Source organism: Trachurus trachurus (genome assembly GCF_905171665.1).
Source record: "Trachurus trachurus genome assembly, chromosome: 1".
NCBI classification, from domain to species: Eukaryota; Metazoa; Chordata; class Actinopteri; order Carangiformes; family Carangidae; genus Trachurus; species Trachurus trachurus.
This window is the reverse complement of record NC_139891.1, coordinates 29,837,789-29,864,885: the sequence shown is the minus strand read 5'-3', so window position 1 is coordinate 29,864,885 and position 27,097 is coordinate 29,837,789. Positions and strand designations below refer to the sequence as shown.

At 42.6% G+C, this 27,097-nt stretch overlaps 1 protein-coding gene across 4 annotated transcripts; it reads left to right on the top strand.

Annotated features, from left to right (window-relative positions):
• Positions 1 to 17,950: 17,950 nt before the first annotated feature.
• LOC310995603 (dnaJ homolog subfamily A member 3, mitochondrial-like) lies at positions 17,951 to 26,553 on the top strand (the record flags this gene model as incomplete). Of its 4 annotated transcripts, none has more annotated exons than XM_083984701.1 (12): positions 17,951 to 18,155; positions 19,843 to 19,979; positions 20,770 to 20,853; positions 20,948 to 21,157; positions 21,248 to 21,400; positions 23,138 to 23,285; positions 23,402 to 23,466; positions 23,573 to 23,701; positions 24,266 to 24,381; positions 24,545 to 24,639; positions 25,109 to 25,289; positions 25,477 to 26,553. In XM_083984701.1, 11 exons carry the CDS (start codon positions 17,954 to 17,956, stop codon positions 25,273 to 25,275), a joined length of 1,506 nt encoding a protein of 501 aa, XP_083840827.1. In that variant the 3' UTR covers positions 25,276 to 25,289; positions 25,477 to 26,553. The 4 variants fall into 4 exon arrangements, with proteins under 4 accessions (XP_083840827.1, XP_083840826.1, XP_083840824.1 ...); XM_083984700.1 differs by having other exon boundaries at positions 24,545 to 24,651; positions 25,112 to 25,289; XM_083984698.1 differs by having other exon boundaries at positions 17,954 to 18,155; positions 25,112 to 25,289.
• Positions 26,554 to 27,097: the final 544 nt, after the last annotated feature.

The window sequence follows — 27,097 nt, the reverse complement described above, 5'->3', positions numbered from 1 at the left end:
TACTCAGCAGCTACAGGATGGAAGACATTTGTGGACGTCAATAATGAATCCTGCAGCTTTGGTTTCCCCCAGCACCCCTAGTTGCAAGTGAAATGTCTGGATGGACTGACATCAAATTAGGTTTTTCTGTTGTTGTCTCTTTAAATAGTTTGTACAATTGTCTGTGGTACAATAATCGCAAAACTTGCGTCCATTCACCTTGCGTCACCCAGCTTCCTTCTTTGCTTGTATGAAGATGAAGAATTTCTGAGCTCCAAGTTGGAGTTATGAGTCTATACACTAGTTAATTTAATTCAAGATGGTTGCTACTCGTGTTAACAGTATTGAACACTTATCTTGATGTAAGTTAAGCCTATCCCATAAAACATGAGTTGAAATCTAACATTTACCAGCATGAAATCGTTATATTTTCGTTTCGTTACATTTATTGTCCATTTTTCCGACTTGCGTATTTGTTTTTTAAACTGGAAAGTGCTCAACTCAAAGGCGACATCTTTCCGAGCTCCGACTTCCAGCGCGCCATAAGACTAGAAGCCCGAATATAAGAAGATAAAACTGGACCCGGAAACTTTCCTCAAACCTCCGGCCACTGCATCAATCAGCCGAAACCTTTTACCCCCCTGACAGAGAGAGAGAAAGTGAGAAAGAAGCAGCTGCTCTCCTGCCTCCCAACGAGCGAGCCATTTAATAAGAAAGAGACGAAACGATCCGAGGTGTTCCTCAGGTCTTTCTTCTGCGTCCACATCAGGGCCGCTGCCTCTGACCTTTGACTCGCGCCCTCTTGACCTCGGCTTTGTCCAGCCGTCAGGTGCCAGCTTGCTTTCCGCAGGGATCGAGATTCCTTCAAGATGCTCTCACCCGAGGGGGTTCAGTATTGTCTTCGCGGGACAAAGAAAGAAAAATCACCAATCACACACCCTCGCCCACCACACACACACACATAAACACACACAGGGTTCCTACGAAAGTATGGAAAAGTATGGAAAATAGAAAGTATTGTATGGAAATATATTTATCTTAATAATTATCTTGGTCTGGTCTTATCTGAAGTTATTTGGGTTAATTATTTTGTATGCGCTACAATCTCCTGGGAATAATTTGGTTGCATAATGGCATACACATTCAGAACAATGAAAACAAATGATAAATTGCATGCTTTTTTAATATTATGCATATCTATTTACTTAAATATCACAAATTATTACAGAGTTAGAGGATTAGGGTCTGGAAAAAGTATGAAATTTGGAAATTTCAAATGTGTAGGAACCCTGCACACTATCGTTTTATCCGTCCTTTCTCCTTCCTAAGTCGAAGCTCACATGTCTCCTGGCATGATGAGGCGATTGCCAGAGAATTTCAGACATGCGTTCGACTAAGACATCAAAACATTGGAGGAGAAATGTGAAATCTTTCCGCCTCCCTCCCTCCCTCCCTCCCTCCCTCTCTCCCTCCGTCCCTCCTCTGTGATTTGTAACATCTTGCGGGCATCTCGTCGGTCACTCCTAACTCAGATCAAAGCCGCTGCCTCGTTTCATGCAGAGATATCATTCTTTATGAATATTTTTCAGGTTCCATCACAAATCATATTTGCCCACTGGCTTTGATATGGCTGTCCTCCCCAACAGGAATTCATATCATCACACACCCCTCCCTTCCTCTTCCCCTCCCGCTCTTCATCCTTCTCTCATCGCGATACATAATAACGGCATCAAAACTTCAATCCAGGGATTGAGGCGAATCATCTCTGACTTCAAAAACAAAAGATATCCATCTTGGCAGTGGTGAATTTATGTCTTGTTTTCATATTGGCAAAGTCGCAGCGCACTTTTCTCTCTCTCTCTCTCTCTCTCTCTCTTCTCTTGCTTTGTTCTTTGTCCCCTCCTCCGCCCGGCATCCCTCTCTTTCTCCACCTTGCTCTCTCTCACTCGCCTCTGCCCTCTTTTCTTCCCTGCACGCTGTCCAGAGGAGGACAATATGTGGGTTCAAACGGTGGGGAAGCGCAAGAGCAAAGTGTCTCTCTGTCTCCTAAGCCTGGGGAGGATTAAGGCCAGGAGACTTCAGAGGAACAGTCATAAAGTGTGTCCATGCCTGCAGGGAGGAGAGAGAGAGAGAGAGAGAGAGAGAGAGAGAGAGAGAGAGAGGGAGAAAGAGGAGGACGATCAGGATGGTGGTGAGACGAGATGAATGGGTGAGGTGTTAAAGGGATAGTTCAACATTTTGGCAAATTGGCCCATTGCCATAATCCCTATAGTCATAGGAGTAGGTTCGTTACCTTTAATCGTCTGTGCAAGCTATTTTTAGAACGGTGGAGCAGAGCCGTGAGCTGCTCAGAGCTACGCTACGGAGGCTAATTGGATTTCTTGGTTTTCCCTCATCAAACTCATCAAATACACAATCCAACAACTCCAAAACGCTCTGGTGGACAAGTTGTGACCTGCACATTCACCACGCTATGAGATAATAACAGAACGTTACCAGACAGAGTTGTTTTAGAGGTGAATGCAGAGACTGCTTGATGAAAAACTGCCCCCGATGGTAACGCGCATCAGCGGTTTTGCATGAATTTACCTCTAAAACAACTCTGTGTGATAACGTTCTGTTATTATCTCATAGCGTGGTGAATGTGCAGGTAACAACTTGTCCACCAGAGCGTTTTGGAGTTGTTGGATTGTGTATTTGATGAGTTTGATGAGGGAAACCAAGGAATCCCATTAGCCTCCGTAGCGTAGCTCTGAGCAGCTCGTGGCTCTGCTCTGCCGTTCTAAAAATAGCTTGCACCGACAATTAAAGGTAACAAACCTAGGGATTATGGCAATGGGCCAATTTGCCAAAATGTTGAACTATCCCTTTAATGAGATGTATCATTTTTGTCCAGTTTTCATCTTATTAACAAACCGTCAAGAGCTGGGATCATCATCATACAGCGTGAGGCTGTGAACGTACATGATTCACACAAAAAACACAACCTATTGTCGTCTTTATTGGATTCTTGGAAGAAACACTCTCTCATTTTGTCTGCACTACTGTTGTATGTACAGCGGACTGACAATAAACTTGATTTGATTTGATAAATTAGCACCACGTGTCGACCTCCAAGGCTAAATGAAGCCATGGTTGAACATTTTAACGTGGGAGTCTGTGGGGATTGACTCTCTTTTTTATTGGAGCCAGACTGAAGCAGTTTTTGGTGCTTCTGTATTGGCTCCAATTTTAAGCCCCATAGACTCTGATGTTTACAGCAGGAATAAACATGTTTACAGCCTGGTACAAAACCAGCTTTGGTCTCTATGGTTAATTTCCTTCATCATGACGACTGTACGGGGTCGAATTTTTTTTATATAACTCACTTGTTTCAATTCAATTTTATTAAGGCTTTATTAAGTTCTGCCTAATTAAGGGTGTGGTCATTTACTGTCACTGACAGTTGGGTGAGAGTTTGTTTGACATGAGCCGGCATGCACCACACTCTTGGCTCCACACACACACACAAACACATTTCTTTGACTATTTTTATATTAGTCAGGAGTTCAGTCTAGTCAGGTACCGGCAAGATGGCGACGGCAGAGCAGCATCAAATTCACTCCTCAGAAACCTGTGGATGACATCACAGAGGCTACAGTAGATCCATCAGAAAGTTTTCATGTGTTTTGTGTCCATTAATTCTGTAGATGCCTTCAGAGTTAATTTAAAATTATGAAGATTATGGAACAGGTCAAACCCTACATCTATCAAATGATCTTTTTTCAATCATACTCCTGTTTTTCTTGGCTCGAGACAAGTGATCGCCACAAACTTTACCATGTTTGGAGATGAAACAAAGAAACAATTTGTCTTGATGATGTTGTAAAAACAGAAAATGTTGCTTGTAATGTCAGACAGGTCACTAGGTGAGTAAGTTGTATACAGTAAAACCACTGAATAGCTTTTAGTGTTGGGACTTGGAGGCACTGCAGCCACTTTGATGCTACGTATAAAGCATGTCACATGCCTTGTGTTATATTTTGTTATATTTTTCTGATGTTTTTGTTATTTTCGGATGAGACATTATGTTTGATGTTTGTTTTGTGTTATATTTTGTAATGTTTTTTGTAATGAGAAACAGGTGTCTTGGATGCAAGAAAAATTTCAGAAGAGATTCTGACAAATAAAAGTACTCAACTCAAAACACAGAGTTAAAGAAGTAAAATAAAAGTTAGAACTAATTTTCACAAACTCTGAAAATCTGAGAATCTATAAGTTCTATATTATCTATCTAATCTATAACAACTCATATGCATCTATACAATGGTTAATTTAATGTAGCGTGTTGTTCTGTAGGTCTGGTCAGTCGGTCTGGTTAGTGGACTTCTCATAATGACTGCGGACTGAAGCAGAAACAGTTTATAATATCTAACAATAAACATGTGACATTAAATTAAACAAAAACTGATAATGACACTACCCCAGATGAATGAGTAAGGAGGGAGCAGGAGATGTTATACGAAGATGACAGGTCATTTCACGCAGGGCTTTGCTGGGATTTCCAGCGCTCTGTGTGAGTGAAGGATGATGATGCCGGGTTTTGACTTGTCATGCGCTCAGACGCTAACGTGCCTGGCACAGTAAGTCCTGCACAGATGTGAAGCTGGGATCACAGCCATGCTAAAGGCTCTTCCTCATTCTTCATCTTCTTCTTCCCCCCTCCTCAGCTGCACGTGAAGGCGGCAGGTCGGCCGGTAGGTGCAGAGGTAAACCGATAAATGAGAGATCGCAGACAGGAAGTTTTATTTCAGCTGTGAACCAGAGGGCGGCCGGTGTTAAATCTGTCAGGAGCGCCAGAGTATCCAACTGCCTCGGCCTGCTGATGGTGAACAGTCCTGACCTCTCTCTGAAGAGACGCACATGTGTAGAGTTAAATACACGGGTTTATCTGAAGCTCCCATTTGCTGTTACATAAGAACATAACAACTTTTCACCATCTCCTACTTTTAACTCAGTTTTATTTTATTGTCCACGTGTCCAGTGTTTTTTATGAGGCTCTTCTCAGCCTATTGAAGTTACCTTGAGGTTATAAGGTTTACTTATAAACAGTTACAGTTGATGACTACAGTCCCCTTTGTTGTCTTTTGATCTCTCCACCGTGTTGTCCGTCTCGTCCACTGATCTCCCCTCATCCTCGATACTCATTGAACTTTTGATCCACCTCTATCTTCTCCTCCCTCCAAAATTTATCTTTGCATCTCCACCTAACTGCGTTTCTCATCCTCCACTTCGCTTTCAAACATCTGTTGCTGTTTTAGCCGTGCCCTGACAATTTGAATTTATTAAGGCCATTTTCCTCTGTAGAGCACAGTATTGTATGAGGGTGGGTAGTAGTAATGATGATATGAGTTGCATTCATTAATAATATATAGTATTAATACTGAATTATATTTAAATAACATTAAAACTTTGTTGGCCAATTAAAGGAACTTGTGACGTACTGTAGAAAACTGAAGGGGACCCAGGATTGAGCCTTGGTGCACTCCAGATTATTCATTTTAAGATAGAGTGTGACCTACAGTGTGCCCAGTAAGGCATAGCTACTTCATATTTTTTAATTTAATCTAAGACTAAAAAAAATACACAGGATTATCTCATGCTGTCATGGCTCGCAGACTTGGCAGAGGAAATAGAGACAAAATTAACAAACCCAGTGGAGAATTTAGCCGCTAAGGGACAGATATTTCCCTGAGCAGCATACTGAGACCAAAACAAAGCTAAGTGTCTATTGGATTTATGTTCATGAAGTGGCAAAAAACACAACCTCTAATGAATAATAATGTTGTTTTGTATCTGCTGGATGTGACGAAAGCCAAATATGGTCACCACAATGTATCAATGTCTGTGTGATGCAATGTTAAAACAGCAATAATTAATCAAAATTCGTCTAAAGCCGAGTTTACTAACTTACCTATTTTCTGCATCTGTGACTGTTCTTTGTCTTAGAGGGTAAAACAAAGTCATTGCATATGTTCTTCTCAACTTCCCATCGAAATGACTTCAATGTCATATAACAGGAAGAAGAAGAGTCGGCTCCACTGAAAAGAACAGTTTGATTCAGGACAGTTTCTTCTGTGAAATAACTACTTCAGTCAAACAATCTTCAGATGTTGTTTCCCAAGGGACTGCTAAAAGCCTTCGCTTTCTTTGTGGCCCTCTTTAAAGCAAATGGAAATCACGGTTCAAGCTCTTCTTCTCTCTTTCTTCACACTTGGTCAAACAGAAGGAATTATGGGTATGACTTTGTTTGGACCATGTCACGAAAACAATTCAAATTGACAGGGCAATGTGTTGTCACATCAACACACAATCGGCCGGCCTGACAACCTCTTTCCTTTTATTTTCAAACGTCCGGGGGGAGCGGAGCTGAGCTGAGAGTTCGCCGGGAACAACACAAGTCAAGTGTGCAATTACATCTTCACCTGTTGACAAAACAGCTCAGAGAAAGTAACATCCTGCCAAGTCTTGTGTTTTCAACCGTGTTCACCCTCCCAGCTCACTCCCCTCGGCAAACATCTTTCATCCCTCCCTAACTCCCTCACTAATGGAGCCTCGCTCGATTCGGTCTGAGACTTAAGTGAACTTGTCAAAGTCAGACGCCTTTTCCCGAAAAGATAAAAAGGAAACCTTGGTGGTCCCTGTTGAGAGGTGACATGGGGAGAGAAGAAAAGAAAAAGGAAGAGGCGGCAGAGACAGAGACAGACGCTGCACTAATACCTTGCATACCTCCGCCCTGCAGCTTGTTGCAATTGATTTCTTTGTTTCTTTGTGTATCTTCTTTGCTCTGCTCTTTGTCATGAGGTATCACAGGTCTGACATGACCTGAGCGAGGCCTTCCTCTGTCAGCAAAAAGAGCTGGTCGTTGACCTGTAGCCAGAGGCTGCACTCAGGTGGACCGCTGCCCTGCACGGTTCAGCTGTCACCTAAGGGGATCGAGGGGGGTTCAGAAGTGACGGGCTGGACCGGGTTGTAATGATGAAGCAGTGCAGGGCTCCGAGCTTCAGGCCTTTGGTGTGAACAGGCAGCAGCAGAGATCTGATGGGGCAGATAGAGAGAGACTTCCTGGTGAGACTGATGGTTTGAGGCGTGGGAGTGGTGCAAATTAGACACACTCACACACGCACAGATAGCTACATACACCCGTTTTTACAAATTAGACGGGGGTGGTGGTAGTTGACCCTCAGATAACAGTAGGCTAATGGCTGCAGTGACTCAAAAGGAAGTGGGTCAAGCAAACACTGAGGTTTCATGCAAGAAAACCAACTCACGGCCGCTGAGAACAAGAAACTTTCACACTGAGATAAAAGCACAAAAAAGTGCAGACGACCACAATCGAGTGACAAACACACCTCAGGAAATAAACAGCAGATTAGTAAGGTTTAAAACCTCCACAGGAACATGACAGAATCTGCAGCTTTGGTCAGATTGAAGCTCATTTTATTTTAAGGTGCTTAGATCAGTCAAACCAGCTCTGTTAAAACTAGTCCATACATGGTGCTGGTGGGATCACCACAGCAACTGCAATCAGGGCACTTTACATGAGGCTGTCAGAGCATTGATGATCAAATAGCTAATCTGCAGGGTTTGGCTAACTGTTAATGCTTAAGGAAAGTTCACAGGACTTAAACCTCCTCTGTAGGTTGATTGTCAGCAGGGCCGGCCCTAGGATTTTGGTGGCCCTGAACAAGATTTTGTGGTAACCCCTCTACAGTAATTACGTGATAATGTCAAGAGATAGCCAAAAAATAACAAGTACTTGCATCATAATGTCTAGAAAGAGCCTAGAAATAACCATCAATTTCATAGTAATGTCGGGAATTATAGCCAAGAAATAATGATTGATTGTGTAGAAGTAGCCCAGAAATAACGGTCAATTGCAAGGACTTGGTGGAGAAAGTCTGGCCTTTCCAAAAAACTTCAAAGTATGAAAAACATGTTTAATCTTTTGCCTTCATGAAAAATGACATTACTATGAAATTGACTGTTATTTCTTGGCTATAACTTGACATTATCACGGAATTATTACATAATTAGTGGCCTGTAAATTAAAGACTTACTGATTTTGTTTGTAGCCCCCAAAACATTCCAAGCGCAAACATCAAATCACATACACTGTTTATGTGTTAAATGAATTGAATTGAACCTTGGTGCCTTTCTGATCATATCCCCCCCAGCGTTTGTGGCCTGAAACAACCGCATAGAGAGCTTATGCCATCAGCCAGCACTGATTGTCAGGGTGGACCTACACTAACTTTACTCCCTTGGTATACTTGCAAAGTGATTTGATTGGCAAACCCTGCACCAGAACATTGGCATAAAGCCGCTTTTGTTGGCTAATGCTACATTGATGCTTGTAAAGTCAAACTTAAGTTTTCTATGCAAACCATTGCAATTTAATGCAACTTAATGCAGCCCAATGAAATATATACAGCAGGATTGGTACATAGGTAGATAGACGGATGGTATTGTTACGTCTAAGTTTGAAGTATACACATTTTAAAACCTTGATTAGTTAGAGAAAGTTAATTTTACTCAAAACAGTGTCAAACTCTCATTTAATTCAATAAAATCTGGTCTTCAACTTCTTTGCATTCCTTTTTTAACCTTCTGTTAAAAATGCATTGATTTAGAAATAAAGTGTTGATGTAGAAATCCTAGTGAGGGAGCAGAAACAGCAGCCTCAGCAGAGACTGTGCTGCAGCTCCGTCACGTTAAGCTCTGTGGATCTGAAGCAGGGCGGTGCTGAACACTAACACTGTGCCAACATGACTTTTCTCAACGTAGCATTTTAGAAGTATTTGATGAAGTCCACAGTTAACGCGCGTTGGGAATCCTTGTGAAAACAACTTGAGAAAACGCATTAGTGTTCATTAGTGCAGGTACAGCATGTTCCCAGGATCAGCACGGAGCCGTCCAAACCGGCCGGGCCGAGTCTGGCCGGTGTGAGAGTCTTGGGAAAAGACCAGTCCACAAGTTTCTGGGTGGGTGGCCTCTTCCAGACCCGCACATGGTTTCATATGCGTCTCCAGTACGCATGAGCATACACGAACAGGCAACACACACACAAATCACAAAAAAAAGAAAAAAATACAGCGTGTTCCACTTATTGAGAGGTTTTATCAGTTAATATGAAAATGTTTTCCCTGTGGAAACCACCAATTGGCTCGCCACAAAAATTCTCCTTAAACCGGGAGCTTAACTGGCAAACGCTTTGAACGATCGACCGCAAGACGTCACAGCGCCGTTTAAAGCGCTTTAGGGCCGAGATGGAGAGAGGGATAAGGTTTGGTAGAGTGATAGACGGGTAAAAACAGAAACTGCTCGGGCTGGTTTTCAGCAGAAAAGATGATTTTCCATCAGACTGTCACACGGCTCTCGTTCATCATCGTCGTCGTCCATGAGCTATTTTTTATTCAGGGGTGAAATAATAATAGTATTCTTCCATGAGAAAGGAGCTCGGCGTTACATGAACAATTTGAAGGCTGCAGATCATGTTCAGTGACCTCTCAGTGGAAAATACTGGTGTTTCTAAAACGATTGTTTTTTAAGGGCAAATAAAAAGATGTGTAAAGCAGATCAAACATTTATATAATCAATTGTTCTCAAAGCTGCTTGTAAATACAAGAAAGACACTGACATAAGTATGATCACCTGCTTTTCAAAATATGCAATCCAACAACTCCAAAACGCTCTGGTGGACAAGTTGTGACCTGCACATTCACCACGCTATGAGATAATAACAGAACATTACGAGACAGAGTTGTTTTCAAGCCAAATGCAGAGACTGCTTGCTAAAAACTGCCCCGACAGGAACACGCATCAGCTGTTTTGCATGAATTTACCTCTAAAACAACTCTGTCTCGTAACGTTGTGTTATTATCTCATAGCGTGGTGAATGTGCAGGTCACAACTTGTCCACCAGAGCGTTTTGGAGTTGTTGGATTGTGTATCTGAGGAGTTTGTTGAGGGAAACCAAGAAATCCCATGAGCCTCCGTAGCGTAGCTCTGAGCAGCTCGTGGCTCTGCTCCGCCGTTCTAAAAATAGCTTGCACCGACAATTAAGGGTAACGAACCTACTGCTATGACTATAGGGATTATGGCAATGGGCCAATTTGCCAAAATGTTGAACTATCCCTTTAAGGTCAAATGACATTGATAGTGATTGAAGTCTGATCACCCATCTCTCTGCACAGTTAATGTCAGTACCTATGCGTCCACTACAAGGTGACCACTGCTGCACCTTCACCTCTACATTTCGTCAAAGAAAAACAAAGACAACTTCATGTTTTCTTTTCTCGCCCATATTGAAGTCTTCGTTTGCCACGATTCACAGACTCACGCTGAATATGTCGATGACCATCTGTGCATTTATGAGAAGTTTTTTCCAAGTGTGAGGGTAAATGAAAACAACTGCACAGCTGTTTGCAGCTGTCCTGAACAGGCCTGGACACGTGCTCAGTTTGCAGTTCGTTGCTCTAAATTGCTGCATCGGTGTTTTACCTGATTGGATGGGAAACTGATAACATCAATAATGACTTCAGTTTTGCATAATTTTATTAGTTTAACCTCCTCTCTCTCTCTCTCTCTCTCTCTCTCTCTCTCTCTCTCTCTCTCTCTCTCTTTGTATCTATATTGGTGGCAATAATTAGCTTCGAGCCAAATCCCTAGAGTCAGTGGAGAGACCCTCTCAATTGAAGCAGCAGATATCCATCAGTTACAAGCACACACACACACACACACACACTGGCCTGGACTTTAGGGAAGAAGGGAATTAGAGGAAACCACAGAGACATTTACGAGCAGCCCCATGGCAGCCATCGCCCAAACAGGGCTGCTGCCACAGAACCGCAGGGGCAAAGAAACCCTCTTGTCTGTTGACTGCGCAGATTAGTGACTTCTGTCCAAACAAAGGCCGCCTTTCTCCGGGGCTGCCTGCGCTCAGGGAATATGCTGAAGAAGGAGCAAGAGGAGTAACCACAGCGGTTATATAATCTATTTTCATTTACTATACACCAATCTGCAGCAGCTCCCCACTGCAGTTTGTTCAACTTCAACAGCGGACGTAGTGGAAGAGAAGAGCAAAGCTGAGATTGTTTTCACTGTTCACACTCACACAGGAGTGAAGTGAAGTGTTGAAGGGACACAAACCGTCCAGATCGGAAAGTGTTAAAACAACCTTTGACACACTTTGCAGCCTCGAGGTGAAGAATTCATTTTGTTCCCTTAAAACCAACTGATTATGAAATGTGTGTATTTGTAGATGTGCATATTAAAGTGTGTTTTCTCTCAGCAGAGACAGAAACTTCAACATAGTCGTCACTGAAAGAGTTTCATGTGATGCTCCTTGGCTAAAAGCAAGGTCAGCTCCCTCTTAGCTGCATGTATAGTTTTCCCATGAACTGTTTATCCTCCATCAGCAGGTTGCATCTCTTCATCCAGGCCAATTGGACCAAAATGGGAAAAAAAATGATTGTTGTTGGGTGACTTTGACTTTTATTGTCCCCAAGGGGAAATTATTTTTCACATGATCACACTTGTTTGACAAAAAGAAACGCCAACAACAGCAACAGATACAACAACCCAGCAACAGTAATAACAATACAAAACAATACACTGAAACAGCAAAACCAGCACTTCCCATCCATACAAATCATCTAAATGAGGGGTGTGAAACATGCGGCCCGTGGGCCAAAACCGGCCTGGCAAAGGGTCCAATCCGGCCCTCAGGATGAATTTGTAAAGAGTGAAAATTTGAAATCGCACATATTTTTATCAAGAAATTTCAAGTTGTTCATAATATGTTTGTAAAATGATAGTTGATTAATTGTAAACATATTAATAATGTATTAAAAAAGTTTTAAAAAAAATTCAAAGTTATTTTAATTTATAGGCTATCATGCTATTATTTTACTGGTCTGGCCCACTTGAGATCAAATTGTGCTGTTTGTGGCCCCTGAACTAAAAAGTTTGACACCCCTTGATCTAAATCATCTATACAAATAAAGAGTTCACATTGTACTCATGTGGTCTGCTGTTGAAGAATGTGATGACTGTGGCACTTTGGTTAGCACTGTCACCTGGCAGAAAGAAGCTTTTTGGGTTTGAACACTTTCTGTGTGCAGTTTGCATGTTCTCCTTGTTCTCCTTGCCTGTGTGAGTTCTCTCTCTGATTGGCTCTGACCCTTCACAGATGAGCAGTTTAGCCATTTGGATGGAAAATATGTTTGAACATTTAATCCACTAAAATTCAGTATAAAGGTCTGCGAGTCTGAATAATCAATATAATCAAAATCCGGAGCTTCTCTCCAGCTTCACAGTTCCAAGTCCACGACGATCCGATGACTTTGAATGAAACTTAGAAAACGTCTGGACTGTGCAATTCAACCAAATATATAATTATCAATTCTGTGTCAGGACTCCACTGTAATTTCACTGTAAATAGAAAAATGACCAAACAGCCATTGTCCTGAGTGAAAAACAGGGACTTTCTCAAACCCTCGGCCTTCTCTGACACCACCACTAGTTTCCTGTTGTTCCAGACACACACACACACACACACAGACTCTGAATCAGTCCGAGCAGCAGCAGCAGCAGCAGCAGCAGCAGCAGCAGCAGCAGCAGCAGCAGCAGCAGCAGCAGCAGCCCTGAGCCATGCATAATGTACATAAGCCCCGATTCTTCACAGCACGTCTGCTCTGGCTCCTCTCGTCCTGTAATTCGATGATATGACTCAACACATGAGCTCATCACTGTTTGATTGGCATTTTATGCTCAGCTTAAGCATGACAATGATGTGATTAAGGGACGGACAGACGGCTGAAATCCAAGTCCTCCCCGAGGGAGACGGACTCATATTCAGTCAACGTGTTATCTACTGATGGAGGAGGAGGAGGAGACCACCTACGAGCATTTGGGAGGATGTTCAACTTTTCTGGCAACGCGGACAGAGTGAAAGGAAGCGTGTAATCCACAGTGACATAAAAATGATAAGACAGAAAGAGCATTTAGAGTTTGTTAAACATGACTTTACAAAGTCACTCAGGAGAGTTTAATCAGGATTTTTACATTAACAACAGATGAAATGATGAGTAAAATGCACAACTCCAGCTTGTCTTATCTCATTGAAGCCTTTATATCTGCCAACACGTTGTCGACCTACTGATTTTAATGAGGTCATTAAGTGTTGATGTGTTTACCCTGTTGCACTGACTCCATCAGTACGGTGGCCCACAGAGCTCAATGCACGACCACTAAAGAAAACACATACAGGCAATCAAAAATGAGAAAGATCTTCATCAATCTGACAACACATGAGCTGGAAATACTCAACACAACTCAACAAAATGCACAAATGAACTGCAAATAGCAGAGATGACAACAGTGTCAGCTGGATACACTTGTTCAGTGATCTGAGACGTTTAATGGTCAAAGCACTGAACATTATCTGCACATGCATGTATCATCAGGTCCGTCACTTTTTTGTGTCCCCCTGGAAACACATCTTGTCTTTGGTGTTTACTTGCAGCACGTTTCTGTATCTGGAATAATCTTAAATGCTGGAGAAAACTGAAAAAAGTAAGTGCACTGAAGAAAAAGGGAGAAAGAAAACACAGAGTGAATTTCAATCCACCTGCTTTTTCAATTTGGGTATTAAACATCTGAGTTGTAAGATGCAAATTTACATTTTATGTTGCAGGTTTTTCAGGAAATTTAATTAGATTTCGCACTGGATTGGGATCAAAACACAGAACGAGTTTCAAAAAATGAAGAAGTTTCTCCTCAAACTATAAGAAATGGTTTTTAATCCTCTCGTGTGTCATCATCATCATAAGGAGATAAAAAAAACACTCAGAGGTGTTTTTTTCTCTTTGTGTCGTATCCAAGTGGAGACTCGCCGCTCACTATGGGATGGACGGTATGGGGAGCACACACCCAAACACAGCAGACACTGCGAGGCCATTCAGTAACTCAGTAGCACAGACTGTAACCATAACAGCCGCATCATCTCCACAACAGAGGGGTGTGTGTGTGTGTGTGTGTGTGTGTGTGTGTGTGTGTGTGTGTGTGTGTGTGTGTGTGTGTGTGGGGCGTCAGGCTGGACATGGTTTGTCTTCTGCTTGATCCTCGCTCTGCCCCGGAGTCATACCATCAGCAGCTGTGTGTGTGTCTCTGAGAGATGAATGCGACATGCTCAGCAGCAGCTTCCTCCTCCGGCTGTGACTTCACTCCCTGGACATGCACACACACACACACACACACACACACACACACACACACACACACACACACACACACACACACACACACACACACACACACATGAAGAAGCAGCAGAACAACAACTGATTATTATGTTGGAGAGGCTGCGACTCTGCTCCATCATGTGTCATCATCACCGTCTTCCTGTTTCTGTCTCTGATGTTTATCTGAGATGCACAAAAAAAAATGAAAAAGTGAAGATGAGGAGGAGGTCGCCGCGGGGTCGACCTCATGATCACCACCTCGACCGGTTGGAGGGGAAAGAAAGGTTTGAGTTGAGTAGTTGAGGGTGCAGCAGCTGCATCGTAGTAACATCTAGGTCAGTGGTGTTGTCGTCCTTCATACGTCTGTGTTTTGGCTCTGAGGTACGAAGTGGCCGTGCTCAGGTTTTTTGGCAGCGTGGCTGATGCATGGATGGACTGGAGCTCCATTAACCACCGCTCATAACTCCAACACACTGATTACAACCACAGGCTGAAACCCAGCACTTCATGACAGCTTGTATGTGTGTGTCTGTGTGTGTGGAGAATGATACAGGCAGGCGTATATAGGATAAGTAGCAGAGTGAAGATTGACACCGCTGCCCCACCTCCCACTGATCTGATGACTTGACCTCGGACTTCAGCTCCTCAGCTGCACAGATTAAAAAAGAGGAGAAGCAGCAGCAGCAGCAGCTCAGACATAGTCACATGTGATGAGTCCAAATATCCAGAACGTGTGACCTGAAAACCCATAATTTAGGTTCAGGTTTATTTATTTAGCACACATTTATATTCAATGGTGCACGGAGGGAACAACGCTGATTGGCTTGTACATAAGTTCCACCCCTATCACAAATTACAACAAGACACATTTCTATGGCTAACAAATAAACATAGAAAAAAAAGGAGATAAAGTGCATACAAAATTAACGTTATATGAGCAAAATGAGCAAAAATGAGCAAAAATGGAGAGATAAAGAACAAAGTGATCAGTAACAAATAGAGACAATAGAAATAAGGTACAAAAAATTCATTAATTGAAATCATAAAAAGACAGAGTAAGGATGTGGGATATAGAGAGAGCGGGAAATTCAAGAGAAGTTAAGATGTAGGTTTTAGCTGCTTTTGAAAGAGTGGACAGGAAGATACGGATCTTAGCGAAGGGGGTAGTCCATTCCAAAACATAGGACCTCTATAGGACATATTAAACTGATGGTGTGATGTGCGGGTAAAGGGTAAATATAGAGTAAGATTATTTTTATTATTAGCATGTTTGACCTGTTCCAAATACACAACATTACACTGTATCTACAGAGTTTTGGGAGTAGATATAAGAATCCTTTTCTCCTCCTATTAATCCTTTAATATTTACATTATCGAGTGGCAAATATCAGCCTCCATTGGTAGTAATATGTTCCACACTCATTCACTCACTCTCATACACACACATATTAACGCAGCTGGGATGCTGTTTTGCAGGTCGCCATGGAGATGGCGGGGAATGAGAGAGAGAGACGGCGGGGAGGAGAACTGAAAGGGAGCGTGAGCTTCTCTTTCATCAGGTCACACACGCTGACATCCATTCAGCGTGTCGGCCCTCGTAAAAACCCTGACATAACCGGAGACATGAAAGTCCTGATCCCTCCTGAGCTGCTTTTGTCTGTCACACACCATCGTCCTCCTCCCGTCACATCAGCGAGAGCCCAGTCTCTCTCCCCGCTTTGTCTGGTTGAGTAAATATGAGAGGAATAAGTGTAGGATTGTTGTGTTATTACTTTTCAAAATTGCATTGACACTGTGTTTAAACTTATTTTACACTCTGCACTAATGGAGGTAAATTATAACTGTGTTTTTTTTACTCCATTAAAGCAGATATCAGTGGAATGTTTTTGTTAATATAAGTCCTAAATAGTCCTATTTTCCGTCAGCAATCACTTACATGAAGTATTTCAGCCTAAACACGAGTCTCTCCGTCACTCTGCTCTGCTGTAACCCGAGGAGAAAATTTTCCTTGTGGGATACAAGTGTTATCCAATGAGGAGAGAGAACGGCATGAAGGGCTGTGTGTGCAGCCAAGGGATGCGCGTGAATGTGGTGACGTAGCACGAGGACCAATTGATGCCTGACAAGGGCGGGGGCTGCTAACTCATGGTGCGTTCAAAGAAACTCGTACTTTGTGTTTTTCCTTCCTGTGAAGTCATACCAGTTCGATCTGGTACGAGTTCACGGGTCGGAAGTTACGAGTGGCCGTTATAGGGAACTTTCACAGACAACAGGATGGTAAAAACACGAGCTACGGGTTACCTGGAACGCTACCAAGTCGTAGTTGTGACTTGAAGCTGTAACTTACGGTTTCAAAAGCCTGCCTTGAACGCAGCATTAGCCGAAACGGCCGTGAAGCTGATATCTGCTTTAAATGCATTTTAATGATGTTTTCTTACTTTACTTTTTTGCACATGGACTGTTGTTGCATTTTGGTGCAAAAAAAAGCAATATTTTTTCCTTCCATAAAGAGCTTTTCAATCACAGAGCCGTACAAAACACGTCCTGACACCTGACTAATGCAGAGGAACATTGTTCTCGACCCAACACCCTTTCAGTGACCTCTGAACCCTCGCCCTAGGACACAAAGGTCAATGTCCCATCACAGCTTTGAGATGGTTAGATTAGAGTCTCACGGCTCCAGTGAACCAACTGACCCTTGGAGTACTTTTTTTTGTTTTGTTTTTTGTCCTTTCCATAAGTGCTTATCAACTGCACAGTTTCCCAGCTGAATCCATCAAATGCAATGAGCTGCAGTGTCTGTCAGTCACAGCTCAGTGACGCCACCTGCTGTTTCTGCACAGTGCGGTTCATGGCAGCGGACCAACCAGACCAACTGTAAAGTCTGTTAAAGTTAAATCAGATTACATTCCAACTGAAAATCATCCCAAAAAAAGCTGCAGCTGAGTCACAAATATGTCTGCGGGTTATTTCTGTATCCAAGCCGCATGGACTCATGTTATAAAAAGAAGATGAGAGATGAAAAACAATTTTCTAAATTGAACTAAACAAATAAGTCTGTACTTGATACCTTTTGACCTGCTTATAGGAGGTGCAAGGGGAGATTTTTATCATGTCAAGAAAATATGTTAAATTCACTTTTTGTGTAACTGAAAGGTAATTAAAAATCACCTTAATAACTTGTATAGTTTCACTAGAGAGCATATACAGTAGGCACATACTTGATACCTTTTGACCTGCTTATAGGAGGTGCAAGGGGAGATTTTTATCATGTCAAGAAAATATGTTATACACTTTTTGTGTAATTGAAAGTTAATTAAAAATCACCTTAATAACTTGTATAGTTTCACTAGAGAGCATATAGACACATACTTATGAGATAATTGTATGGCATATTATGAAATAATTGTATGATATTATTATTATTATTAGTAGTAGTAGTAGAAGTAGTAGTAGGCTAGTTGTTGTTCTAATTTAACTGTTGATTGGGTCAGTTTTATATCTTTACACTTATGTAATTGATATATTTTATATATATTAGGTAATACTGTATGTAAAACGTAAATGTAAATGTGGAAAAACGCGGTTCGTTTTATTGCATCACAACATTAATGCGACTTTTAATTTGGTAAATTTTTTGAACTTCCGGACATGCGCAGATCCGCTCCGTCACCGGTAGTGACGCGAAAATGGCGTCCTCCGCTGCCCGGCTGACTACACGCTGGTTAGCAACATCAGCTGCTCCGGGACACCGCAGCGGTCGTTTCCTCACAGCCTCGGCCGGACATGCGCGGGGTTTTCCGGCCACGGCACCGCGGGTTCCCCGGGGAGAGGCGGCGGCCGGTCCGGTCCCCTGGAGCCCCGGAGCCGCCGTGACATTGAGACTGACAGGTGAGGGAGCAGCTAACCGACTCACCGACCGTCTGTTAGCGGCTCTGTCAAAGTTTTTATAACGTCAGCAGCCCTCTGACACTTTTTATAGGACGCCGACAGTCTGTTCAGAGCTGAAACACCTCCAATATGTGATGAAAAAGTTAATTTTACAATGCATAGGCAGTCAAAGTTAATGCTGTGGCTGGTTGATGATGTGACGACGCAGTGATGTAACTGTCTGTGTTGTTGCAGCATCAGTAACTAAACAACCTGTTCACCCTGTCACAGCCATATCTACGGTGCCTTTCCACGGTCACGCGTTTATGTTTACGTCGGGACTAACACACCCACTTTATTAGGAACACCTAGTAAACTGAAAGTAGCTTATAAATTGTTAAAATGTATCATTTGCAAAGCTGCTTAACTTTATTTTTGTGCATTTTCAAAATGTAAACAAACATGTAAAGTCTATTGTAAAGAAGCTTTACCCTCTCTGGGATATGAGATGTTCTGGGTCCTTTGAGCTGGATATGTGAATGAAACTGAAATCTATTTGACCTTTCTCTTCCCACCCAAACCCAAATAAAATTGGACAAATATTGGGCTATAACATCATGACATATTGGAGAAATATAAGCCATAGTATGTATTCTGTCCGGTTTTGCCTTGCCTTTTTAGTTTTTCTTTTTAATCCTTATCCTGTAACTCGATGTAGGGTAGGCAAGCCATGGCTTCAGCATATGCCTTTTTGTTCTAAGTTTTACTGACCATTCAATGCATTATTTATTATTATTTAACACATGAGTTGTTCTAAATTGACCAAATAAACTTAAACTCAAACTCAAACTCAAAAAAGGGGATCATTTGATCATTTGCAAAGCTGTTTAACCATTATATTTATGCATTTTCAAAATGTAAACAAACAAGAAGCTTTATCCTCTCTCTTGGATATGAGATGTTCTGGGTCCTTTGAGCTGGATATGTGAATGAAACAGTGAAATCTATTTGACCTTTCTCTTCCCACCCAAACCCAAATAAAATTGGACAAATATTGGGCTATAACATGACATATTGGAGAAATATAAGCCATAGTATGTATTCTGTCCGGTTTTGCCTTGCCTTTTTAGTTTTTCTTTTTAATCCTTATCCTGTAACTTGATGTAGGGTAGGCACAATAAGCCATGGCTTCTCTTCAGCCTATGCCTTTTTGTTCCATGTTTTACTGACCATTCAATGCATTATTTATAACACATGATGAGTTGTTCTAAAATTGACCAAATAAACTTAAACTCAAAGATAGAAGCCGATCAACATAAATTGAAGCATGCATGGGTGCAATGAATCGTTCTTCAAACTAAACAAAATCCATATTCTTAGCAAAACAACTAAACAACGTCTACTTTAAGGCACCGCACGGTCGTTCAAATAGCCCTGTGCATAGCGTCACTTCCTACATCAGAGGAAGTTCATCACAAAACAAAACAAACACAAATCATGAATGCAATGCATTAATTTCTACTACTCTAAATTACTACTTGCAGTAAAGTTTCTTGGAGCTGAAACTGTGTCTTCTCTGGGATCATGTAATCCAGATTTGGTCTCAGTACAGAGACTATTTGTTAGAGACCTGGTGATGAAACAGTGTGTGTAATTTCACGGTTGTCTACTATGAATCTGCAGCATTTTTATTTATGCTTCTCTGCAGCGGTTCGATTCCCACACGTCACCTCCTGCCACTCTTTCCACACCAGCAGCCGCTCGACAAACAAGCAGGACTTCTATGAGGTCCTGGGTGTTGCCCGCTCTGCCTCACAGAAGGACATCAAAAAGTCTTATTACCAGGTCAGAGCTGCACTTCAAACTGAATAATTAATTTAAAATAGTGACGGAAACAGTGTTGTTAAATGTGATAAAGCAGCAAGCCTTCCACTTAAAGGGATAGTTCAACATTTTGGCAAATTGGCCCATTGCCATAATCCCTATAGTCATAGCAGTAGGTTTGTTACCTTTAATTGTCGGTGCAAGCTGTTTTTAGAACGGCGGAGCAGAGCCGCGAGCTGCTCAGAGCTACGCTACAGAGGCTAACGGTATTTATTGGTTTCCCTCATCAAACTCATCAAATACACAATCCAACAACTCCAAAACGCTCTGGTGGACAAGTTGTGACCTGCACATTCACCACGCTATGAGATAATAACAGAACGTTACCAGACAGAGTTGTTTTAGAGGTAAACGCAGAGACTGCTTGCTGAAAAACTGTCCCTGAAGGCAACGCGCATCAGCGGTTTTGCATGAATTTACCTCTAAAACAACTCTGTCTCTTAAAGTTCTGTTATTATCTCATAGCGTGGTGAATGTGCAGGTCACAACTTTTGCATTTTGGAGTTGTTGGATTGTGTATTTGATGAGTTTGATGAGGGAAACCAAGAAATCCCGTTAGCCTCTGTAGCGTAGCTCTGAGCAGCTCAGGGCTCTGCTCTGCTGTTCTAAAAATATCTTGCACCGACAATTAAAGACAATGAACCTACTGCTATGACTATAGGGATTATGTCAATGGGCCAATTTGCCAAACTGTTGAACTATCCCTTTTGTCCTTCATCTTCATCATGAATGTTTAATTGTCTCTCACCAGTTGGCAAAGAAGTACCACCCCGACACAAACCCAGATGACCCAGAGGCCAAAGAGAAGTTTGCTAAACTAGCTGAAGCTTACGAGGTATAAATATAAAATACAATAAAATAAAGTAAAAGCAGCATCATCAGATCCTCAGTAAGAACTCACAGCTTTTGCTTCGTCTCCCCGTGTTCAGGTGCTGAGCGACGAGGTGAAGAGGAAGCAGTATGACACGTACGGGGCGGCGGGCTTCGACGCCAGCCGGGCCGGCGCGGGCCAGCAGCAGTACTACCGAGCCGGGGGGGCGAGCATCGACCCCGAGGAGCTGTTCAGGAAGATCTTTGGAGAGTTCACGGGAGGAATGGGCTTCGGAGACCTCCACAACATGTTCGAGCAGCGGCCTGAGGTCAGAGCTCGCTGCGCCGATGTTTAAACCTTAAACCTGTTGGTTGTTGGTTCAGGTAAATCAACGTCCTCTCTCTCTCTCTCTCTCCAGTTTGTGATGGAGCTCACGTTTGCAGAAGCAGCGAAGGGTGCCAACAAGGAGCTGAGTGTGAACATGGACGACGTCTGCCCACGCTGCGATGGGAAGGGCAGCGAGCCGGGAACCAAGGTGTCACAGTGTCACTACTGCAACGGCACCGGCATGGTGAGTGTGGGGGGTGGGGTGGGCTTTTATGTCACTGTGGTGTCACTAACGGTGCAGCTTTTTTCAGTAACGAGTCATCAAAAAAAGTTACTCTTTCCCCTGTCATAACACTGTAACTGTTTCTGATGATAAAATGCGCTGTTACTCAGGTGTACTGTACTTGACTCACTGGAGCAGCTTTCATAGAAACTAGTAGTGACTATAGTGACTGTGTTTACATGCACTTCAGTACGCCGGTTTTAATCGGGTTTTTTAAGTACCCCGTTTTTTGATCAAATTCGGGGTATGGTGTTTACATGAACTTAGAGAAACCCGGTTATTCAGTATCCCTGTGTACATGATAAATACAGTATCCCGGTTTCTGATTACTGCGTGTTGTTTACAACAGGAAGCGCAACTACCAGGAAATATATAGGTCAGAAAATTTACAAATTAAAAATGCTACCATGTTATATAACTTACTAAAAGAAAAGAAAATTTAATGCAGACTGATCGGTTCATTGTAAAACATGCATTTATTTATGTAAAAGTGGTGATTTCTGTACACACGTTAGGCGACAGAGCCTCCAGGCAGCGCTGCTCCTCCAATACACACATGAAGCTTCACTTTTAATTCAAACAAACTAATGCAACTGCCACAATTGTTAGATTTCATAAATGAGACCAGCATTTTGCCGAGGAGGAGACGGACGTGCAGGGAACAGTCAACGGTGTGAATCCTTCTGCAGGTCAGAGCCACAGTTCAACTCCACTGTTCAGTCCACACACTCCTCCTCTGTAGTCTGCACACACACACATAGACAGACAGACAGTCAGCCAGTCCCTCTGCTCTCATCAGTTGTTTATCTCTTTGAGCTTATCCCGATTTCTGGAATCAGGAAATGGTGTTTACATGCTCAAACACAAAAACGGGGTACTTAAAAAACCCGATTAAAATCGGGGTACTGAAGTGCATGTAAACACAGTCAGTGATGGGAGCTCTTAAAGGAGAATTCCAGTCATTTTCTGTTTCAAATATGTTTATTAGGAAACTGATCACATAACAAAGAAATTAACAGTCGACAGTTACGTTTCCATGTTTTTTACAGAAGTAAAAAGTAATGCCTGACAAAAAGGACTAATGACAAAACTGTATAACAAGTAACATCAACAAGGCAGATAAAACAAAACAGACAGGACAAAAAAAACAAAAACAAAAAAAAGGGCAGTAAATTCCGGTCATTTTCTAGGTAACGCTCTACAGCTCTAGGTCCCCGAATGCGACCATAGGAAAAAAATCTGAGAAAAATATGTGCAAACCAGACCTAGCTCTCCTCCTGCCAGCTGTGCTACACTGCAGCTAAACAGTGGAGTAATGGGGGCAGTTCTTCTAACTGCGACTTTGGCCTCTATATAATGCTCAAAACATCACTACACATGCTTTGCAACATCCACCAGTTCCTTACCACACAACCCTGAGTGTGTATAACTCTGTTAATATGAGAGAGCAGTGTTAACGTGTGTTTTTTATCACGTACCTCTGTTCACTCTAGCTTCCTGGGTAGACCTTACTAGTCGACTGTCGAGCTCGGGACTGTTTCCAAATCAACAAAGACAAAAACGCAAGGAAAAACATGGATTTAGGAGGAAAAAATGATTTAGCATAGCAAAAAAAGCAGTTATATTCATATTGACGCTTTTTTCCCCATCCAAAATCACCGCTTCACAGTGTATCGTTGTGGTTGTTGCCCCCTGCAGGAGTCGATCAACACTGGTCCCTTCATGATGCGCTCCACCTGTCGGCGGTGCGGTGGGAAGGGATCCATCATCATCACGCCCTGCGCTCTGTGCCGCGGCTCCGGTCAGACCAAGAAGAGGCAGACGGTGACGGTGCCCGTTCCTGCTGGTAGGTTTTTTTATCTTTAGATATGACAAAAGTTGATAAAAGTTGTGAATGTTTGTTCTCTGCTTTGCAAGTTCCAGACAAACACACTGAGGGAAAATAATGATATTTTCTTACAGGGGTGGAAGACAATCAGACAGTACGCATGTCAGTCGGCACAAAAGAAATCCTCATTACATTCAGAGTAAGTCGATACTGTCCAAACAAATAACATTTAAACACATTATTTTAAGCAGTAGTGAAGGATTAAGAGTGTCTGATGTGATATGTTTTTAAACGTCTCCGTCCAGGTCCAGAGGAGTCCGGTGTTCAGGCGCAACGGATTCGACATCCACTCTGATGTGCCGGTTTCCATAGCTCAGGCGATCCTGGGCGGCACGGCAACGGCACAGGGCCTCTACCAGCCCATCAGTATGCTGGTGAGTAACACAACTTCATTCATCAAGGTGCAAGACTACCATGTATCAACTTTTAGACGGATCAGTCAGTGAAGGTCAGTAAACACCAATGTCCTTTTATAGAAAGTTAGAATAATGAGATTAGAGTTAATAATCCAATTAAGACAAGACATATCAAGGAGGATGTAGGTAAATTAATAAAAGTGGAGAATATCTGGAAAACATCACACGGTTGCAAAAAGAAGAGTCAGTGAGCGTCATCTGCACAACAATGGATATATTAAATGTTCAGACAAAAAGCAAATGGATAGAAGGAAAATAAATGGAGGCAGAGTGGCTGAGGAAAAATGTTAATGTTAATAAAACAGTTTGATTTCTAAAGACCAGAGCAGATCACTGCAGGAGTTGTGCTCGTAGATGAGGACTGAATTGTAGGTTTCTACTTTACGTAATGAAGCAGCGACCAGCAGCTGTTCAGTGTTCAGCCACCAGGGGGAGCTTCTTTCTATATTTTCTTTTATCAATGACAGCAGTGGTTGTAACATCCTCCTCTTGTCTCTGTCTGGTGTGCGTGTGTGTTTTCAGATTCCTGCAGGTTGCCAGGCCGACCAGGTGATCCGGCTGCAGGGGAAAGGCATTCGCAGGATGAACAGCTACAGCTACGGAGATCACTACGTTCACATCAAGATCAGAGTGCCAAAGTAAGACAAAACGACAAAACACGAGTAGAAGCGTTTTTATTTTCAACACTTTAACCTGACAGCTGATCTAAACTCTTATATATTTAACAGTAATGACGTGTTTACCACTGTTTCTGTGAAGACTTTCTCATGACTCAGTATATCTGGTGTGTTCGTGCTGCAGGAAGCTGACTAGGAAGCAGCGCTCTCTGCTGCTGAGTTTTGCCGAGGAGGAGACGGACGTGCAGGGAACCGTCAACGGTGTGAATCCTTCTGCAGGTCAGAGCCACAGTTCAACTCCACCGTTCAGTCCACACACTCCTCCACTGTATAGTAGTCTGCACACACACACATAGTCAGACAGACAGTCAGCCAGTCCCTCTGCTCTCATCAGTTGTTTATTATTATGCCGCGTTTCCACTATGTGGCACCAGCTCGACTCGATTTGACTCGGCCCTACTCGCCCTTTTTGGTTCTGCCTTTTCTGCTTCCAAAACAGGTAAAGAGGTACTAAACTAAAAGTTGACATGAAAACGATGCAAACTACTGATCGGTTGAAAATCGTTACTGCATCATCAGTGTGCAGCACGCGTTGTGGAATATCCTGCACGGCTAAAAGCTGTTTTAAGTCCTACTGTAGGGCTGTTAACATGTCACTTTATTAAGTTTTAGAAAGTTAAGGCAAGAAAGTTACCATTGAGGGTAGTATATTAGTATTTGAGCTGATGCAGTGTGTGTCTGTGTCCAGGAGGGGGCGGCAGCAGCAGCAGCAGCAGCAGCAGCAGCAGCAGCACCTCCACCTCCTCAGCCTCTGGTGCAAAGAGCTCCGGCTCAGAGGAGGGGCAGGAGAAGCAGCAGCAGGAGCAGAAGGAGGAGGGAGGCTTCTTCTCTAAACTAAAGAAAATGTTTAGCTGACACTCAGGCTGCAGGTGGGAGCTTCAAACACGCCACTCCTTCCCTGAATTTATCCTCAACATAAACTGTGAACAGCACACTCATTATCTGCAGGGTGAATCTGTTGTGTCTTAGCTGCATTAAAAAAAAACTTACTACTTTACTACTAATACTACTACTTTAACTTGTGTTTCATGTTTTGTTTTTTTAAATTCTCTGCAGATAAAAAGCAACACAAAGGCAAAGGAAAGACAGAAAGCCACTGACTGCGGCTCCACGCTGCCCACTCCTGAGCACAGAGGAGGAGGAGGAGGAAGAGGAGGAAGGAGAAAGAGGCACAGTGGTTATTTGTGTTGACACTGTCACACATTGTTGAGGTTGCAGGTCCACACACACTTCACACACACACACACACACACACACTGGCCCATCACCACAGAACAGAAGCCGGGCTCAGAAACTCTGAAGATCTGCTGCACGAGAAACAAGACGACGACCTCACAGGACTTGTTGTGTGATGAGTCTGCTGCCTGCTGCTCGCTGTGTCAACGCTCGTTGAAAATAAAACAATGGAGGATGAGCCTTCAAAATAACCAGTTACACCAGTATAACCAGTCACAACAGTGAAGCAGGCAAAGAAAATGGACTGGAAAAGAGCTACATCGTGGGTTTTAGGAGCTAATGTCCTGATAAAGAACTGATTCACCTCTGTAAGATGTTCCTGAAGACGACTGTGTAATTTGGTACTGATGGTAGTTAAATGTGGGGCAGCGATCAACCGATACACGTCCAATTAATGCTCCCAATTTCCTAGTGAACAGTGGATCTGCTCTGCATGGACATATATTGACAGTACAGTTTATTTACATGGGTTTAAATGGATTAGTGACAGGTTTTCCAGTCATTATAGAGAATAGTGGTATTATTTCTATGTAGCGTCTGTGTATTAAGGTCATTGTCTCTGTTTTATTTATAGTTGGTACCAAATTACCTGATTCTTCTTAGGAAACATACTGTACAGAGAAAAACCAGGACATGAGATTGCCCATAGATAATGTGTTACCTTTTAACACCATTACATACTGAGTTTTACTGGCTGTTTATAATCTGATGGGATGTTTTCTTGTTTTAATAATGAACGTAAACGGACTCGAGGTGAACTCAAAAAACACTGATCTTGAATATTCATTTCTGTCAGATCCAGACTTAGTTTTTTTTTTCATTGTGGTTTGTTGCACCTGTGTGTGGCAACAGACTCTGCAAAAAAACTATTTAAATAAATGAGAAACTGTTGAATTGAAGGTGATGTGTTTTGTCTTGTTCAGCTTTCTTTCATTTATTTCAGAGTCAGGTTGGTTTTAAACTCAGTGTAGGACAGAGGCTCGACAGTAGAGGGCAGTGTTGAGTCAGTGTCTCTCTCTCTCGCTCTCTGATCCACTGACTAAAAGACTGGACAACCGTCTCTTGACGCTCACGCACTCAAACTGGAGAGTCCTGCGCCTTTTTGATGTTTCCAGCCGCCCAGTTAACCGCTGTGTGCCGCCGCTGTATGAACAGAAGCTTTTGTGAGGGTCACTGGGAACATTCGCTGCCCGGGGTTTTCCAACTGTGCTCAGACTAAAAAGTGGTCAGTCTTCTTCACAAACAGAAAGACTTGTGGTGCCTCTGAGGGGAGAAGTTATTATGATTTCATATGAAGTCACATTTACGTTGAGAACAGGCCGGTGGCTGTGTTGTTGGTGCTGTTGCCACTGTATAATTTCTTTCTTCTGTTTCTTAACATGTGGGCTTTAAATGCTTAAAAACAGGATGTAGGACATCACCGTGGTGCTCAGTAAAAATA